The sequence below is a fragment of the Phyllobates terribilis genome, unplaced genomic scaffold (genome assembly GCF_046119375.1).
Source record: "Phyllobates terribilis strain yellow unplaced genomic scaffold, ASM4611937v1 Scaffold_13__5_contigs__length_258822181, whole genome shotgun sequence".
Classification (NCBI taxonomy): Eukaryota; Metazoa; Chordata; class Amphibia; order Anura; family Dendrobatidae; genus Phyllobates; species Phyllobates terribilis.
This window is the reverse complement of record NW_027362773.1, coordinates 113,039,049-113,056,893: the sequence shown is the minus strand read 5'-3', so window position 1 is coordinate 113,056,893 and position 17,845 is coordinate 113,039,049. Positions and strand designations below refer to the sequence as shown.

General features: G+C 46.9%; 1 protein-coding gene across 5 annotated transcripts in view; it reads right to left on the bottom strand.

Moving 5' to 3' along the window:
• The window catches only part of SART1 (spliceosome associated factor 1, recruiter of U4/U6.U5 tri-snRNP), a 187,564-nt gene that overhangs the window by 14,239 nt on the left and 155,480 nt on the right, over window positions 1-17,845 (bottom strand). For 2 of the 5 annotated variants that reach the window (XM_073658449.1, XM_073658450.1), the window contains one exon: window positions 1,249-1,494. In XM_073658449.1, coding sequence (XP_073514550.1) covers window positions 1,249-1,492 — 244 coding nt within the window. In that variant the 5' untranslated portion in view covers window positions 1,493-1,494. Of the gene's footprint in view, window positions 1-1,248; window positions 1,495-9,168; window positions 9,322-17,845 lie in introns of those variants that run through there. The other 3 variants (XM_073658446.1, XM_073658447.1, XM_073658448.1) reach the window with 3 other exon arrangements.

Sequence of the window (17,845 nt, the reverse complement as noted above, 5' to 3'; positions counted from 1 at the left end):
TTTTTCTTTTTAAGGGGTTTAACATATAAGCTAATTAATATTTTTATATAGATAGAACTTTTACGAATGTGGTGATGGCAAATATGTTAATTTTTTTCCTTTATTTTTAACGAGGTATAAAGATTGATTTTTTTTTTTTTTACATGTTTTAGTCCCCTTAAGGGGCTTTAACCTGCAATTATCAGATTGCTTAGACTATACGCTGCAATATCAAAGTGTTGCAGTTATAGTACAAATCACGGTTTATAGCGGAGCTTCAGGGGAGTACCAAGATGTCATAGACCAGGGCCTTCAGCAGTCCCACATCCGCCTTATTAAACTATCAGTGCCCCGCAACTGAAAAGTGAAAGCCGTCAGGAACGGATGAGTGAGAGCACTGGCCCGTGGACCATTTAACTGCCACTGTCCGAAACTGTCAAAAGCATCTAAATAGTTAACAGCCGCTGTAAAAGCTGAAGTGTCAGACACAGATGACCATTATCTATAATATCACCAGGGATGTGTCCTTCTGCCCAAAGCCTCTATAGACTGCGCCTGCACAGTGTGGCTGGAGACAGAAAGACAAATATATTTAAGTTTTATTTATTGTTAAAGGGGCAAATCCGTATCTGCCTCCTAGTGACACTAAACTACACTGAACAGCTTGGTTGTCAGTAGACAGATGTAGCCTGCTGAGGAGGACGACTTTTTTTCTTAACTGCAATCCTTAGCAGCAGCAGCGTACATCCATGGTCTCCTGTGCCCCCCAATGACGCTGCTGGGAAATAAGTATATTTTTAATTACCTTTTAGTCTTCTTGGAGAACTTAAACCTACAATAGTCTTTCTTTTTTTTTTTTTTTAAAGGACTGAACCAGATTCAAAAATAAAGGGAAACGTTAGAGACTTGTCTTACTTCCTGCTAGGTTCAATTATGGCTTTGGTTTTAGAAAAAAAAATGCATCAAAAACAGCATGTGTGATTCCACGCTGAGGAAAAGACGGATCTGGTGTCAGATCCAGGTCTGCCTCCTACTGACACTAAGCAAAAACTGGCGCGTTTTGTGCCAGTCGGTAGGTGTATACTGCTGAGGAGGAGATAACTTTTTCTGCCTAGTGTCAGCAGCATACACCCATGGTTACCTGTGTCCCCCAATGAAGCGATACAATTACGCCAAGGATGAAAATTACTCAGTAAAGTTGCAGTCTACAAAAAGGTGCAACTAAAAAGAAAAATTGTACTTTGCAGCAGACATCTAAATAGCACGCACCTTGCTCATAATCAGGATCCACTTTCTCCTTTTTTATCTTGCGGGACTCTGCATCTTTACTTGTCCTGGACCTCCCATCCCTCTCCCGAGGTTTCTCCCTCTCTCTGGACCTTTTGCGCCGCTCTCGTTCTCGCTCCTTGTGCTTGTGCTTTTTGTGCTCTCTGTGGCGATCTTCACTTCCACCAGCTCCGTATGAGACATCGCGATCTCGCTCTTTCTCCTTATGTTTCTTGGAGGAACCCATTACTGTAAAAAGACAGAAAACACGTTTATGGCTGGATTTTGTATACTGTAGGTGCTAACAACATTCACTTCACAAGTATCCAATTCAATAGAGCAGCTTCAGACTTGGTTGGAGATGAACGTGAGCCTGCGTGGCCACCTCTAATTCTCCATCTGCATGTGGTGGCTACTAAAGCGAGAGCTCAGAGAACCACCATTCTCCAGAGAGACGGATCTTGTAACTATCAGACATTTATGGCGTATATAATGCAGCCGAAGATGGAAAAAAACAACTTTTAAGGATGTATTGTATACAGAGCCATGAATTGGTGAACCATGCACAATGCTGGGAGTCGGCTGGAGAGGTGTAAAGCACATTATTACCGGATTCTGGCACAAGGATGCACATAATGGATAAATCTGGGTCTGGAACATGCCAACTATGGGAGATACTGCTTACTGTATAACCGCAAGGATAATTGCATTGAGGCCGTTTTTCAAGGTTTGAGCTCGGATCTGTGATACAAAGCAGGAGGATCTTTTCATGATAATTTCTTAGCGTTCATTACATTGCGTATAAATTCAATTCCAAGCTGAGATCTTAAGGACGTCAGTATAAAGTCTGCGAGTTTTTAGCAATAGACGACGTGCGTAGACTGAGACTTGTGAATGGAGAAGCCACAGATACCATGATCAGTAGCTTCATCACTACTGAGCTTGGTTTTGCTACTATGACACATTAATAATTTGTCAGTGCTTGTTCTGAAGTCTACACAGGAATCTCGATATTTGCATTTAGAGATAACAGGGCCTTTGAATAAGCACAGGGCTCAAGTAAAAACTGCCAGAGGCTGGTGATTTTGCAGAACTGATAATTGGTCAGGTGCTTTGAGGGAAGGGGAGGGAGGTGACAGCTAACTGATGTATTGACGTTAATTGGCAGGTGAGAGTGGCTGGTATCTCAAGAGTTAACTCCTCTTCTGGAATGTAACAACTGTGTCCACTGGACCATGCACTGTTAGGCTATGTGCCCACGTTGCAGAAATGAAGCAGAAAATTTCTGCTTCATTTCTGAAAGTCCTCTCCCGGAAAAACGCATGCGGAATTCCGCACGCGTTTATTTCGCATTTTTTGTGCGTTTAACGCGCGTTTTCCACATGCGGAATTGCCTTGCGTTTTTTAATGCATTGCACAAAGGCAATTCCGCTTGCAGAAACGCAAAATTAATGGACATGCTGCGGATTTTTGAGCGCAGCATAAACGCTGTGGAAAAATCCGCAGCATGGGCATAGAACTTGCGGAATCCCCTTGGGGACCATGGGGGGCGGATTACCTAGCGTTTCACAAGCGTTTCCGCTGCGGAAATTCCACAGCATAAACGCTTGAAAAACGCTACATGGGCACGCAGCCTTAGGCTATGTGCCCACAATGCAGAAATGCTCCGGATTTTTCCTGAGCGTTTCTGCATCTCCCTGGCAGAAAAAAACGCATGCAGATTGCACATGCGTTTTTCCTGCCAGGGACATGCGGATGTGAAGCGTTCTTCACATGCATTACCGCATGCGGGTTGTCAAGCGCTTTCCAAGCGATTTTAGCATCACTTGGAAAGTGCTTGTCAACTTGGTCACACTATATAAATCCATGCAAACGGCATGGATTTATATACTGTGACTGTAAAGAATGGTAAAAAATAAAAAATAAATCTATACTTACCTTCCAATGGCCTCCGGAGTCTTGCTTCGCTCTGTCCTGGCTTGCCGGCAGCTCGCGGTACACTGAAGGACCTGCCGACGTCAGCGTCGCGTGACCCGTCACATGACTATGATGTCAGCGCAGGTCCTCCAGTCCATCGCGATCTGCCGGCAAGGGAGGACGAGCGCACCGGGGGCCGTCAGAAGGTAAGTATAACATTTATTTTTTACTTTATTCTTTTTTTACAGGTTCTATGGTACCCGGGTCCGGAGGAGTCTCCTCTCCTCCACACCCGGGTACCATCCGCACATTGAACACATGTATTCCACATGTACAGATGCAGTGATGCGTAATCCATGCGTTCCAATGCAAGTCAATGGCGGCGAAAACGCTGCACTTCCGCAAAATAATTGGTAGTGCTGCGTTTTTCCCCGCAATGATAATCCGCAGCGGAAATTTCCGCAACATGTGTACAGCACATGCGGATTATCATTGGGGAACATGGCAGACCTTCTACCAAGCGTTTTTTTAAGCGTTTCTGCAGCGTTTTTGAGGCTGCGGAAACGCTTAAAAAACGCATCGTGGGCACACAGCCTTAGCTGAACTCCATGGAAAAAAACTGTACACTAAGTAAGAGAAAAGATCTCATTGCAGGAGAATGACAAAAAGTAAGAGCAAGTTAATTGCAAACTTCCTTATTTTTATGCTGGTTGACATACCGTACTTATTTCATTACATTAGAATGCCCCTTTAATCTCCTTTGAGTTGGCCACAATAAACTTTACAAAAAATCTGTCTAATAGAACCCCATACAGGTAATATATTTAGATCATTCTCATTTTTGCATGATTGCACAACCTGGAAAAGCTGCAGCATTTTACAGTAAAACATAGCTCTATGCAATGAGAGATCCTGTCTGGATTTCATACTGACAGTCATTTGGTTTCCTAACACCCTACATTCAGGCTGATATACTGTACTTTACCTACAGTGATACATTGTTGCACACTAATCTGGACATAAGTACTGTTGATTGCTTTGCTTAAGGCTGTGTTCACACATTGCGTTTTTTTATGCAAATTTTCTGCTGCGTTTTAAAGTATCAGCAAAGTCTATAGGATTCCAGAAATCTCTTGCACACAGCTTGGTTTTTCCCTCAGTATTTTGTGCTTTGCATGTTTATTTTGCAGAATAGAGCATGTCACTTCTTTCAGTGTTTTTCACCCATTTGAAGTAATGGATGGTGAAAAAACGCACCGAAAAACACAGGTGTCAGTTTTTTCAGGTTTTTTTGTGCCAAAACCTGATGAAATACAATGAGATTTTTTTTTCCACTGATGTTTATGTACATGCATAAAGAGACAACAGGACAGTGAAAAAAAAAACGAAGCAAAAAAACAGGCAAAATCCCGAACAAACCTCCCTGGAAAGAGATCAGATCAGGTTTTTCGTCAGAAAAAGAACCGCTGAAAAAAAACGCAAAGCATGAACATAGCCTTAGGAAGATTTCCAAGACTGGATACAGTTTTCTGCTGAGAGAATAATAAATATATTTGTGTCTGAACAGTCAGTGACACACTCAAACTGTGGATAATACAGAGATTTGAACCGTGGAACTGCAAAACCACAGTTCTATTTCTCTGGCCTACACCAGACTCTTTTAAACAGATATATTTGTGTCTGAACACTCACAGACACACTCAATTTTTTTTTTTTTTGGGGGGGGGGGGGGAGAATACCAAAAGGTTAATAAGATGGGTATTTGTACAGTCTGACTGAGGGGAAAAAAAAAAAAAAAAAGAGGATTTAGATGAAAAAAAAAAAGAATTTTTCCTGGCCCCTGAGACCTGGGGCTAAGTCTAGCAATTTGAGCAGCAGCAGCACACAGGACTGTAATGCAGCGTTTGTTGGTATAACCACTGCGTCTCCTATACAGCCTACCTGCCTGATATCTGGGATGGATATTAGTTCTCAGAAGGACTGTTTCTTTGATTTGGCAGGCTTTAGAGACCCTACACTAACTATTTCGAAGTATAAATCTCTCCCTAGCTCAACAGCACTAACCCTACACTGGCAGATCCGGAGCGACTGTGTCCAAGATGGTGGAGTCCGGTTTTAAATACTCGAGGTGACGCTGTGCGGCCAGCCAATCACTGTAATGCCCACAAACAACATGGCTGCGGCATTACAGTGACTGGCTGGCAATCCCTGCATGTTCATTGGCTTTGTAAAGAAAGCCAAACATGCAGGGCGGAGACCCGAGCTCCCGCCCGAGTAACCCGGAAATGCTCGGTGCTCGCCGAACATCCCGAGTAGTGAGACGCTCTGGCGAGTACCGAGCATGCTCGCTCAACACTAGCCCTTATGCAAAAAAAGATTGCATAAGCACAGAGCAGAGACCGATGCAAGTCATTGGCGTGACTCAAACCAGCGTTTTTACACAAGGACCGATGATTCACATGTAATTAATTGCAGCATGCAATTCTCTGATCTGTAATTCAGATAAGACTCATCCATTAAACTCAATGGGTGCCCTAAAAACAAAAAACAGATGCCATCGGAACACCAACTATACGGCATTTGTTACTCACGTTTTTTTAGGTTTTAAGTTGTTATTACATAAAATAGATGAAATAAGGGTGAAAAACATGATTTTACACTTGCTTGTCTGAACCGGACTTAAAACCGGGTGCTGCAGCATAAGGAGAGACTCATTCACGACTTTGACCTCTTCATTCTCAGAATCAGTGCCGATCTGAGCAGTGAGACGTCCCACTCCAAAATCATACAGTGACAGCATCTCCTATCACTTTATGAAAGGGTAATGCCCCCGCAGATGAAATTCATACACTGAAAATAGGTCAGGAGTCTACCAGGCGCGTACCAGAATGGCTTGGAATATGGACTTCACTCTTTCAGTGACGTGTCGTCCTAGGTCTATTCACCAGTGTAGCCAGATTTAACACCCTGCAACTTTTTTTCTATGGGGCTGCATCAAGGACTCAAAGTAAGCAATTGTAAGTCCATCTAGTCTGAACCACGCCTTGTGTTCCTCTACCTGCCCATTCTGTTCCAGTTCTCGTCCTGTCTACAGTATCCATCCTCCTATCTAGTTCTTGGCCGTCCTGACTCTCCGAGTCTATCTCTGCTTCCCTTCACCCCTTAGGCGGTCAGCTGCTGCAGGGTCTGTCCTGGAGTGGTACCTAACATCCACCTTGGTCCAAGTCTAACCACGCCATCAGGGGCTCTAGTGAAGAACCAGGTGGTTGCTTAGTTTCACCCCCTCCAGACTCTTCCAGGAACATGGCACAGTGGTTCCACAACTATGTGCGTAAGGGTATGTGCACACGATGCAGAAATGCTCAGGATTTTTTCCTGAGCATTTCTGCATCTCCCTGGCAGGAAAAAAAGCATGCGGATTGTACATGCGGTTTCCTGCCAGGGACATGCGGAAATTAAGCGGTCTTCACTTTCATTTCCGCATGCGGGTTGACAAGCGCATCCCAAGCGATTTTTAGCATCACTTGGAAAGTGCTTGTCAACTTCACACTATATAAATCCATGCAGCCGGCATGGATTTATATAGTGTGTGAATGTCAAAAAATAAAAAATAAATATATACTTTACCCTCTGATGTCCCCCGGTGTCTTGCTTCGCTCGGTCCCGGCTACCGGCAGTGAAGACTGAAGGACCTGCCGACGTCAGCGAAGGTCCTTCTTCATTCAACCGCGAAGTGCGGGGAACCAAGCAGGAGCGCTGCGCCTTCCGTCAGAAGGTGAGTATGTATATATTTTTTATTTTATTCTTTTTTTTTTTTAATGGTACCTGGGTCTGGATGAGAGTCCTCTCATCCACACCCGGGTACCATCCGCACATTAGACCGCATGAAAAGCGCATCAACATATACAGTGATGCGGATTCCATGCGGTCTAATGCAAGTCAATGGCGCCAAAAAAGCAGAGTTTCCGCAAAATTAATTGACATGCTGCGGATGTTTGAGCGCAGCGTTTACGCTGCGAAAAAATCCGCATCATGGGCACAGCACATGCGGATTTCAATTGGGGAACATTGCTGCCCTTCTACCATGCGTTTTTCATGCGTTTCCGCAACTGTAAAAACGCCGCGGAAACGCATGAAAAACGCATCGTGTGAACTCAGCCTAACAGTGTGTATTGGAACAACACAAAGAAAAAAAAAGGCAAAATTGGACATTATTTCTCACAAAACCCCAAAAATGGTCCGGACAAAATTGTTGGCACCTTTCCAAAATTGTGGGTAAACAACTCTGCTTCAAACAAATGATGCTCATTCGAACTCACCTGTGGTAAGTAACAGGTGTGGGCAATATGAAAATCACACGGAAACCAGATAACAAGGGGAGACGTTGACTCAATCGTTACATTGTGTGTCTGTGTGTGCCACACTAACCATGGAGAACAGAAAGTATCTCCAGCGATCTGGATGTTCCTTTGTCCAAGGAGAGAAACATAATCAAGAAGTTTACAACCCATGGCACTGTAATCTCCCTGGATGTGGACGGCAAAGGAAAATTGATGAAAGGGTGAAAGGCAGGATAGTCTGGATGGTGGATAAGCAGCCCCAATCAAGTTCCAGAGAAATTCAAGCTGTCCTGCAGGCTCAGGGTGCATCAGTGTCAGCACAAACTATCCATCGACATTTAAATGAAATGCTATGGCAGAAGACCAAGGAGGACCCCACTGCTGACACAGACAAAAAAGATAGCCTACAGTTTGCCAAGATGTACGTGAGTAAGCCAAAATCCTTTTGCGAAAGTGTCTTGTGGACAGATGAGACCAAGATAGAGCTTTTTGGTAAAGCACATCATTTTACCGTTTACCGAAAACAGAATGAGGCCTACGAAGAAAAGGACACGTTACCTACAGTCAAATATGGTGGAGGTTCAAAGATGTTTTGGGGTTATTCCGCTGCCTCTGGCACTGGGTGCCTTGACTGTGAGCAAGGCATCATGAAAGCTGAAGACTATCGAAGGATTTTGGGTCCTAATGTAGTGCCCAGTGTCAGAAAGATGGGTTTGCGACCTAGGTCGTGGGTCTTCGAGCAGGACAATGACCCCAAACATACTTCAAGAAGCCCCCAGAAATGTAAGGAAACAAAGCGCTGGAGAGTTCTGAAGAGACCAGCTGATCTAAATCCCATTGAACATCTGTGGAGAGATCTTAAAATTGCTGTTGGGAGAAGGCGCCTTCACATATGGGAGACCTGGATCAGTTTGCAAAGGAAGAGTGGTCCAAAATTCCAGTAGAGAGGTGTAAAAAGCAATTGATTGCAGTTATTTATTCCACAGGTGTACTAAAAAATATTAAGAGGTTGTCCACTACTTTTTCCATTGATGACCTATCTTTTGATTAGGTCGTCAACGTCTGATCGGTTGGGGGAGCTACACCCGGAAGGGTGGACCTGCCATTGGTGCAACCGGTGCAGCTGCAAAGGGGCTCTGGAGGTATGGGGGCCACTACCATCTCAAAAACAGTTGGCATTATGCATTATGATGAGCCATTGGACTGCAAACGGCCCATATACTGTTCTTGCACAGGGGCCTCTTCTATCTGTGTCCGCTCCTGCCATGGTTGGTACATAGACGGCACTGGCAGCGGGCACACAGACATACGTGCCAAACCTATGCAAAAAGCAAGGTGGCTCCTAGTTGTCAGCTCTGAGCGCTCACAGACGCCGCCATGATGGAAATCACCACACATCACTGTTGATGGGAACCAATAAGACAGTAAAGGGCACCAGACACAATCCGTCCTCCTCTGTACACACTCACACATCACTGCCGCACACCAGCAACCGGGAAAAGCCGCAGGGACGTCACCTCCACCGAGCACAGAGGAACCGTACACATAATGGCAGGTAACAGACGTGACACTATGTATACAAGAGCCGGAACCCGCCACAGCGGTACACAACCGGAATCCCAGCGGTCACCGAGCCCGCAGCTCCTCACACACAGCCCAGCCTTACTTACCGACCGACCGACTCCACTTACTTATCGAAGCGTCCTGGTTCCGTTCTACAAGATGGCAACTATAGGAGTCGCGTTGGTGACGTCACCACAGCAACCGACGCATCAGGAAATGCGTCACACGCCACCTGAGCGCAGAGAGGTATTACTTCCGGGGCGGCCTCCCTGTTGTTATGGTTACAGTAGTCACCAAAGTTTTGTTTTTAAATGCCAGGGAATAATTATCTTTATAGATATTTATTATATTTAATATATTATTATATTTATAGATATATGTGTTCCAATATTTAAAGACAGTTTCTAAATATGTATGTATTCCTGTATAGAAGCGAAATAAGAAAATAAGTATATGTATATATATATATATATATATATATATATATATATATATATATATATATACATTATACATATAAGGAAAAAAAAATATAATATAGTTTAAATTTAGATATATATATATTTTTTCCTTATATGTGTAATGTGTGTATATATATATATATATATATATATATACATTGGTGATTCAAAAAAAAAAAAAATATATATATATATATATATATTTTGAATCACCCCTCCCCCCATTAAAAAAATATACATATTTGGCATCACCACATTCATAAAAGTCCGATCTATCAAAATACAAAATGAAGTACTCCAGTTGGTAAAGGCCAAAATGCTAACAATTAAAATGAAAATACCCGAATTGCGTTTTTTTTTTTTCGGTTACCATTTCTCCCTAAATATAATCCCAATAAAAACTTATTAAAACATCATATCTATCCCAAATTTGTATCAATAAAATCTTCCGGTCGTCTCACAAAAAACAAGCCCTCACACAGCTCCTTTGAGAGAAAAATGAAAATGTTACGGCTCATGGAGAATGGCGACACAAACCCAAAGCTTAAAAAAAAAAAAAGAACTTTTAATAATTTATTTTCTCCAGTTAATGAAGAATAAAAATCTGCGAGTTTGGTATTGCCGTAATCATACTGTCCAGTAGAATCATGATTCAGGGTAATTTTTACCACAGAATGTACGCCGTAAGAACAAAACCCAATGGACAATGGTAGAATTGCGTTTTTTTCTTGACAATTTCACTGCACTTTTATTTTTCAGTACATTATATGGCGTTATTCAAAACTACAAGCCATCCTGCAAAAACAAGTATTCATGAGTCTGCACTTAAAAATGCATCAGTTTTTTTTTTTCATAGAAGCGTATAGAGAAAAAATGCGCCAAACCTGCACAGCTTTTTAGATGTGTGGCACCCCAGAAGTCCGGTTGCCACAGTGGCATTGACTCCTTGACAAGGGGGTGATGCCATGCCTGGAAGCAAGGAGGGGTCCCTAATCAGGTTTTGCTAGCATGCAACACTTTCCTGGCTCCAGACCAGCAAGAGGAGCTCCCCCCCTTAGCAACTGGGATCTGGAGGCGGGGTTAGTTAGTGTGAGGAGAACAGACAGGAGTTGAAGTCAGGACGTCGAAGAGGAAAGACCTAGGGAGTGGAGCTGCACGGCAGTTCACCCCAGAAGAAAGCGCAGAAGAACCGGACACCGGAGTCCGAGGTTGTGGGGCACCGAAAGCCCAGCAGCAGAAACCGGAGGGCAGGAGACTGCAGGCCTCCTGGCCCTATCAGACGCCCGGAGGCTCAGCAGCACGATAGGGCCCAGCACCGCCACGTGGGAGCGACACTCCAGGAAGGCCCCAGCTGCCTGCCGTACGGGTGAGCACAAAGACATTTTACTCAGGGACGAGGGCCGCAGAATAGCTATACGCAGCAGGGCCAAAGAGGTAGCGCAAAGGGAAGGCCTACAACTCCACCTGGCTAGGTGGATCCCCCAACTTGCTTCCAGGCCGCCCGGACCTCTACTACCAGCTAGTACCCGTGCCCCGGTCTGCCTAACCACCGCAAGTAAAGATAAGAGGAAACCGCCATTAAGTTGTGGACTAATTATTAACTGAGCCATCCTCTGCACTACACTGCACCACGAGTGCTACTTCCATAACAGCAACATCTACACTACCCTTGAGCTAAGCACTTCCTGTGGAGAGCTAAACCAACTCTGCTGCATTAACAACAGCTCCAGAGGATCTGCTCCGCAGCGGCGGCTCCCTTTAGCCGCATACCACTGGTGGCATCACAAACTGTATATAAAAACTAGAAATCCCTTGTAAATATCTCCTTTTATTGACCCCCCTGGGTCACGGACCGGGTCACCGCCACTGTGACATCTCCCCTGGCAACGACCGGCCCGGCACCGAGTACCCCACGGCCCAGGGGGCGCGTCAACTTGGCGTCACGAACAGGATTCACGAAGCCCAGTATAACTGGGTCCTGTGTGCCATAGACTGTACTGAACTGTGTTATCACGTCATTTGCCGTCGGCCGAGGGGAAGCAGGAGGCCCCGATCCGGAACCGCCAGGTAAGAGATCCTTCCACCTGCAGAGCAGCATACTGGTACGTCAGCAGACGCCCAGGACCTGGCTGAGGTTCACTAGGGGGGAGGAGGATGCCCAACCGAGGAGAGGATTCAGCCACGGCGGCTGCCACTGTAATGCCGTTATCAATGCCGTATATACCAGGGGCGGCGTGGTTGCCCCTGTACTCAGGGGAGTCGCACACCCTGAACAACTTTGAGGAGAGACTGCGCAGTTTGTTTAAAGTGTACCCCCTGTCTGAGGAGCAAAAAGTCAGCATCCTCATAGGCTAGCTAATCGGTGCAGCCCAGAGAGAGGTGAAGTCCCGGCCGGGCAGGGACAAAGGCACTATCAAGGAAATACTGGCCTGGTTGAAGGATACCTTTGACACCCGCACTGCAGCAGAGATTAAGATGAAGTTCTACGGGTGCAAACAAAGGGTGCAGGACAGTGTACGGGACTAAGCTCGCAGTTCCTCCTGAAGGTTTAGAGCAATCAAACAGGTAGACCCCCACAGTGTGTGAGACGAGGACAGATTGCTAACTGAGCAGTTTATTGAGGGGCTCCTGTCTAGCGCTCACCGGACACAGCTGTGCATTATGGCTCTGCAAAACCCTGATCTGGACTTTGCGCAATTTAAAGACCGAGCCATCCGGGTGCTGCGAGAACCAACCCCAGGCGGCACTGCATCCCCTCCGGCATTCAGCTATCACATACCACCAGGAGGTGGCGTCCTTTCCCCCAGTTCCTGTGGAGGCTGACGCGCAGACTCTAGACCATGACCCGTCTGCAGACCTACGCCTTAAGGTCCAGGAGCTGACCAAAAGTGTGGCTACACTAACTAAAACCGTGCAGGCCATGCAAGTGTCTCCAAAGGAAAAGATTCAGCTGGCTTCCAGTCCAGATGACGTCCCGTGGCGATGACAGAGAAGAATTCCACCGACCAGAGGTAGGAACAGCGATTGCCACGACCAGGACGGACAACCCATCTGCCGCCGCTGTCAAAAGGCGGGGCACTACGCAAGATTCTGTAATTTAAACGAGCATCCCCTGGGGCAGAAGGCCAACCCCCAGGAGTAAGACGACCAGGCCCACAAAGCTGGCAAGACAAGCACGTGGAAGGACGACCGGTCCTGCCTGTCGTACTTGATGGCATCCCGATGAACGCACTGCTGGACACTGGGTCCCAGGTGACAACGATGCCATATATCCTTTATAAACAATACTGGACTGACTCAGACATTACCCGCAGTCCAGATGAGCATCTTAGTATCTATGCCAGCAATGGTCAGCCCTTGCCTCAGGTGGGGTATAAAGAGGTGACCATAAAAGTTGGCCGAGTAGAACTGCCATCACAAGGAATGATTATTGTTGATATTGATCCCCAAAAAAGTCATCCTATGATAACTATAGGCACCAATGTGATAGAGAATTGTCTTGGGGAAATTATTGTTTTGTTGCTGCAGGTCGCAGAGACTGCCAGCTCCAGTCAGAAGCAAGTTCTGCAGAAGGAGATCAAAGCCCTGATGCAGAGTCAACAGGTAGAGCTGTCTGGTGGAGAAGTCGGCAGTGTCAGAATGAGTGATCCAATCCCCATTGCAATGCCCCCTAGGAGTGAAATGTTAATATGGTGTCGGGCAGCAATAGGTCTCAGGGGTCAAGATTATCAGGCCCTGGTAGAACCCGTGTACTCTGATAGTAGGCCCACCATCTTGACAGCCAGGGGTGTAGTCGATGTCCGCAAGGGGAGAGTACCGATACGCATCCTGAATTGTGGGGAGAAAGAGGTCCATTTACCCCGGTATGCTACCCTTGCTAAGCTGTTCACTGTCTGTAACAACGCAATAAAGGCAGTGGAACCCTTGCCTCCATCTGAACAGGCGGAAGACAATGCCCCAAGGGGCAGATGGAGGATTGGTGTCAGAAGCTACAAGTAGGCACTGACTCTACCCCTTTGCACCAAAAGCATGGCGTGTACCGGGTGGTCCAAGAATATGAGCGAGACTTTAGCAAACACCCACTAGATTTTGGGCAGGTAAAAGGGGTCCAACATCATATCCCCACAGGAGATCATCCTTCCATTAAAGAGAGGTACCGACCTGTACCCCCAACTCACTACCAATGTGCCAAGGGAATGTTACGGGAGATGAAGGAGGCTGGGGTAATCAGAGATAGTTGTAGCCCCTGGGCAGCTCCATTAGTCCTTGTTAGAAAGAAAGATGGTACAATGAGGATGTGTGTTGATTATAGGCCGATTCACCGCATTACACATAAGGACGCCTACCCATTACCCAGAATTGAATCATTAGCAGCACTGAGATCTGCTAACTATTTCTCCACTTTAGATCTCACCAGTGGGTATTGGCAGGTTCCCGTGGCAGAGGCGGACAGTTAGAAGACCGCGTTTATGACACCAATGGGCCTCAGCAAGTTCAACTGCATGCCATTCGGGCTCTCCAACGTCCCGGGAACTTTCCAGCGGTTAATGGAGTGTTGCCTAGGACACAAAACTTCGAAACCGTCCTGCTGTACCTAGATGACATAATCGTCTACTCAAAGACGTACGAAGACCACCTGGAGCACCTGGCCGAGGTGTTCGAAGCCCTATCTGGTTTTGGCCTGAAAGTAAAGCCGTCCAAGTGCCACCTGTTGAAACCCAAGGTGCAGTACCTAGGCCATGTGGTAAGTGCCGAAGGTGTAGCACCAGACCCTGAAAAAGTCACCGTGATCAAGGACTGGCCAAGACCCTCCACTATCAAGGAAGTGCGGCAGTTACTCGGGCTGGTAGGCTACTACAGGAGATTCATCAAGGGTTTCACCAAGATAGCGGCACCCATGCAGGACCTCTTAGTGGGTCAGTCCAAGAGGGCCAAGAACCCGAATCCTCCGTTCAAATGGGGTAAACCAGAAGACGAATCCTTCACTCGACTGAAAGTGGCTCTTACTGGAGACGAAGTCCTGGCCTACCCCGACTATGGCCAACCCCTTATACTCCATATGGATGCCAGCAGTGTGGGATTGGGAGCAGTGCTGTCCCAGGTACAGCAGGGCAGAGAGAGAGTGATTGCCTACGCCAGCAGGAAGCTCCGTCCTACGGAAAGGAACCCCAACAACTATATTTCCTTTAAGTTAGAGTTTTTAGCCATAGTCTGGGCTGTAACAGAGCGCTTCAAACACTACCTCGCCTCCTCCAGATTTACAGTCTTCACGGATAACAACCCTCTGACGCACCTGGAGACTGTGAAGCTTGGTGCCCTAGAACAACGATGGATGGCTCGACTGTCCAGTTACGAGTTTACCATCAAGTATTGGGCGGGGCATAAAAACGTTAATGCTGATGCGCTGTCCAGGATGCCCAACTTGCCAGATGGGGAGATAGAGCTACCCGCTTTCCATCGTCACGGGGTGACCCAGTGCTCCCACTGTGTGAGGGACAAGCGCTCTGCCAACAGGGAGGCCACGTTTAACCCATTGCCCCACCATGGATGGGCAGAGACGCAGGATAGCGACCCAGCTGACACAAGCTGACTCGCACCCTGATCCAGATGCTCCACAGGAGACCCAACATAGAATCATAGAATCATAGAATGGTAGAGTTGGAAGGGACCTCCTGGGTCATCTGGTCCAACCCCCTGCTCAAAGCAGGATTCACTAAATCATCTCAGACAGATGTCTGTCCAGCCTCTGTTTGAAGACGTCCATTGAAGGGGAACTCACCACCTCTCGTGGCAGCCTGTTCCACTCATTAATCACCCTAACAACAACAGTTGTGGAAGGAGAAGGGCAAGCTGTTCATCTACGAGGGAAAGCTGTGTCGAAGAAGCATCAACTCCCGGACACGCGAACTGGTCTGGCAAGTAGTAGTCCTGAAGTGGGATGTGCCAATGGTCTTAGAGGCGTACCATGATGGAACAGGAAACTTCGGGTGGAAGAAGTTGGAGGTCCTGCTACGTGAGCGATTCTACTGGGTTGGCATGAGGAAAGCAATCGAGAGATGGTGTCGAGAATGTGGTCCATGCAACCTGAGACGGAAAGACCGTGATATCCAGAGGGCTCCCCTGCAGCCCATAATCACTAAACAACCACTTGAACTGGTAACCTTGGACCACGTGAAGCTAGCCCCAAACTGGTCAGGCTATGTTTACTCTCTCACCATAGTAGACCACTACTCCCGGTTCTTGGTAGTAGTGCAAGTGAAAGATCAGACGGCTAAGATGGCAGCCAAAGCATTTCAACAACACTTTTGTCGCCCGCACGGCTACACTGAACGAGTGCTGACCGACCAAGGTCCAGCCTTTAAAGCAGAAGTGTTTCAAGAATTCTGTAACCTGTACGGCTGCAAGAAAATAAGGACGACGCCGTATCATCCCCAGACTAACGGGTTGTGAGAGAAAATGAACCAGGTGGTAATAGACCTGTTGAAGACGTTGCCCCTTGAAGAACGTAGCCTGTGGCCAGAGAAGTTACCAGATTTGGTAGATCTATATAACCACATCCCGGTGAACTCCACCAACTGTACACCCACCTACCTGATGAGGGCAAGACCTGGCAAGTTACCCATTGACTTAGACATGGAAGCTTTAACACCTGAGATGACATCACCAGATACAGATTGGGATACGGAGCGGCAGCAACAATACCGCAAGGTGCAAGAATGTGTAGAGAGAAGTTTGTCCCAGGCGAGACAGAGGCAGGAAAGAACTTATAATCAGCACGCACCTGCAGTTCCCTTGTCACCTGGAGAACAGGTACTCAAAAGGAAGAGACGAGTTCACAAATTAGATGATCAGTGGGAGGTTGAGCCATAAACCGTCTTGCCTTCACATTTTGACAACACCAAGGTATGTCTCATCAGTAGAGATGGAGGAGAGACTTCGGCAGCAGTCTCAAGAGACCACCTGAAGATATGCCCTGATCAATTGAGACACCAAGGCGAAGATCAAAACAGCCCCCAGCACACAGAAAAGGTGGAAGAGACGGTCCAAACCATCCTTGGAGAACTTCTCCGGTCATGGATGCAGATGAACCAAGCATTCGTGGTACCTGTCTTGACCTTTCCCCAAGTAGCCTCACCGGAAGCCGCAGAGACTCTAGAACAGCAGAGAGACCAGTCGGCCCCAGCAACAGATGCCACAACGGCAGTGGAACAAGTGAATCTACCCCCTGCTAGCGGTGAATCTGCCAGTTCCATGGTGAGTATAGGAGTTCGCAGAAGGCGATCTGGTATACCAGTACTACGTAGGTCCACAAGAAGCGTAGTGAGTAGTGCACCCACAACACCAGCGGTAGACACTAGAGACCTGGGTAGGTCATTGGCAACAAATGTACTGCGTAGATCAACCCGTAGTACCATAGGTCAGCTCCCTGCCCGTTATAAGGACTAAAGTGTAATAAAATAAAAGTGTATAGTATATAGTTGCAACCGTTAAGATATAGTTATTAAATTTATGGACAAATGAACCACAGGACTAGGTGTGGTCAGGACAGTGTTGAATAAAGTTAATTGTTGGCCTTGAAAATAAACCGCAGGCGTGGCCGAAAACCAGGCCCACCGACAGAGTGCCCTGAAGCCACGCCCAGGGACGATATACGAAGTGGGTTGAGGCGGTTCCCACCAACCAACCTTCAGGTATCCGGAAAAAGACAATTCCCGGATAGCGGCGTAAAGAATAAGCGCCGCAGTGACTGCTACCAATTTTTGTTGGGTTTTTGTGATTTTTGCCTTTTTGAGACTTTTTAAACTATTTGTAATGTGAATTGTTATTGTTGTTAATTGTTAACTCTAAAAGGTGTCCTCATTCCGGGAGTACTGAATTTAACTAGGGGGGAATGTGGCACCCCAGGGGTCCGGTTGCCACAGTGGCATTGCCTCCCTCAAAAGGGGTGATGCCATGACTGGAAGCAAGGAGGGGTCCCCTAATCAGGTTTACCAGCATATAACACTTTCGTGGCTCCAGACCAGGAAGGGGAGCTCCTCTCCTTAGCAACTGGAATCTGGAGGCGGGGTTAGTAAGAGTGAGTGGAAGAGGAGTTGGAGACAAGGCAGCGACGAGGAAGGACCTGGGGAAGGGAGCTGTGTACAAGCTCGCCCCAGAGGAGAGAAGCGCAAGTGAACCAGACACCGGAGTCCGTGGTTGTGGGGCACTGAAGGCCCAGCAGCAGAATCCGCAGGGCAGGAGACTGCAGGTCTCCTGGCCCCACCGGACGCCCGGCAGCGCAGCAGCACCATAGGGCCCAGCACTGCCACGTGGGAGCGA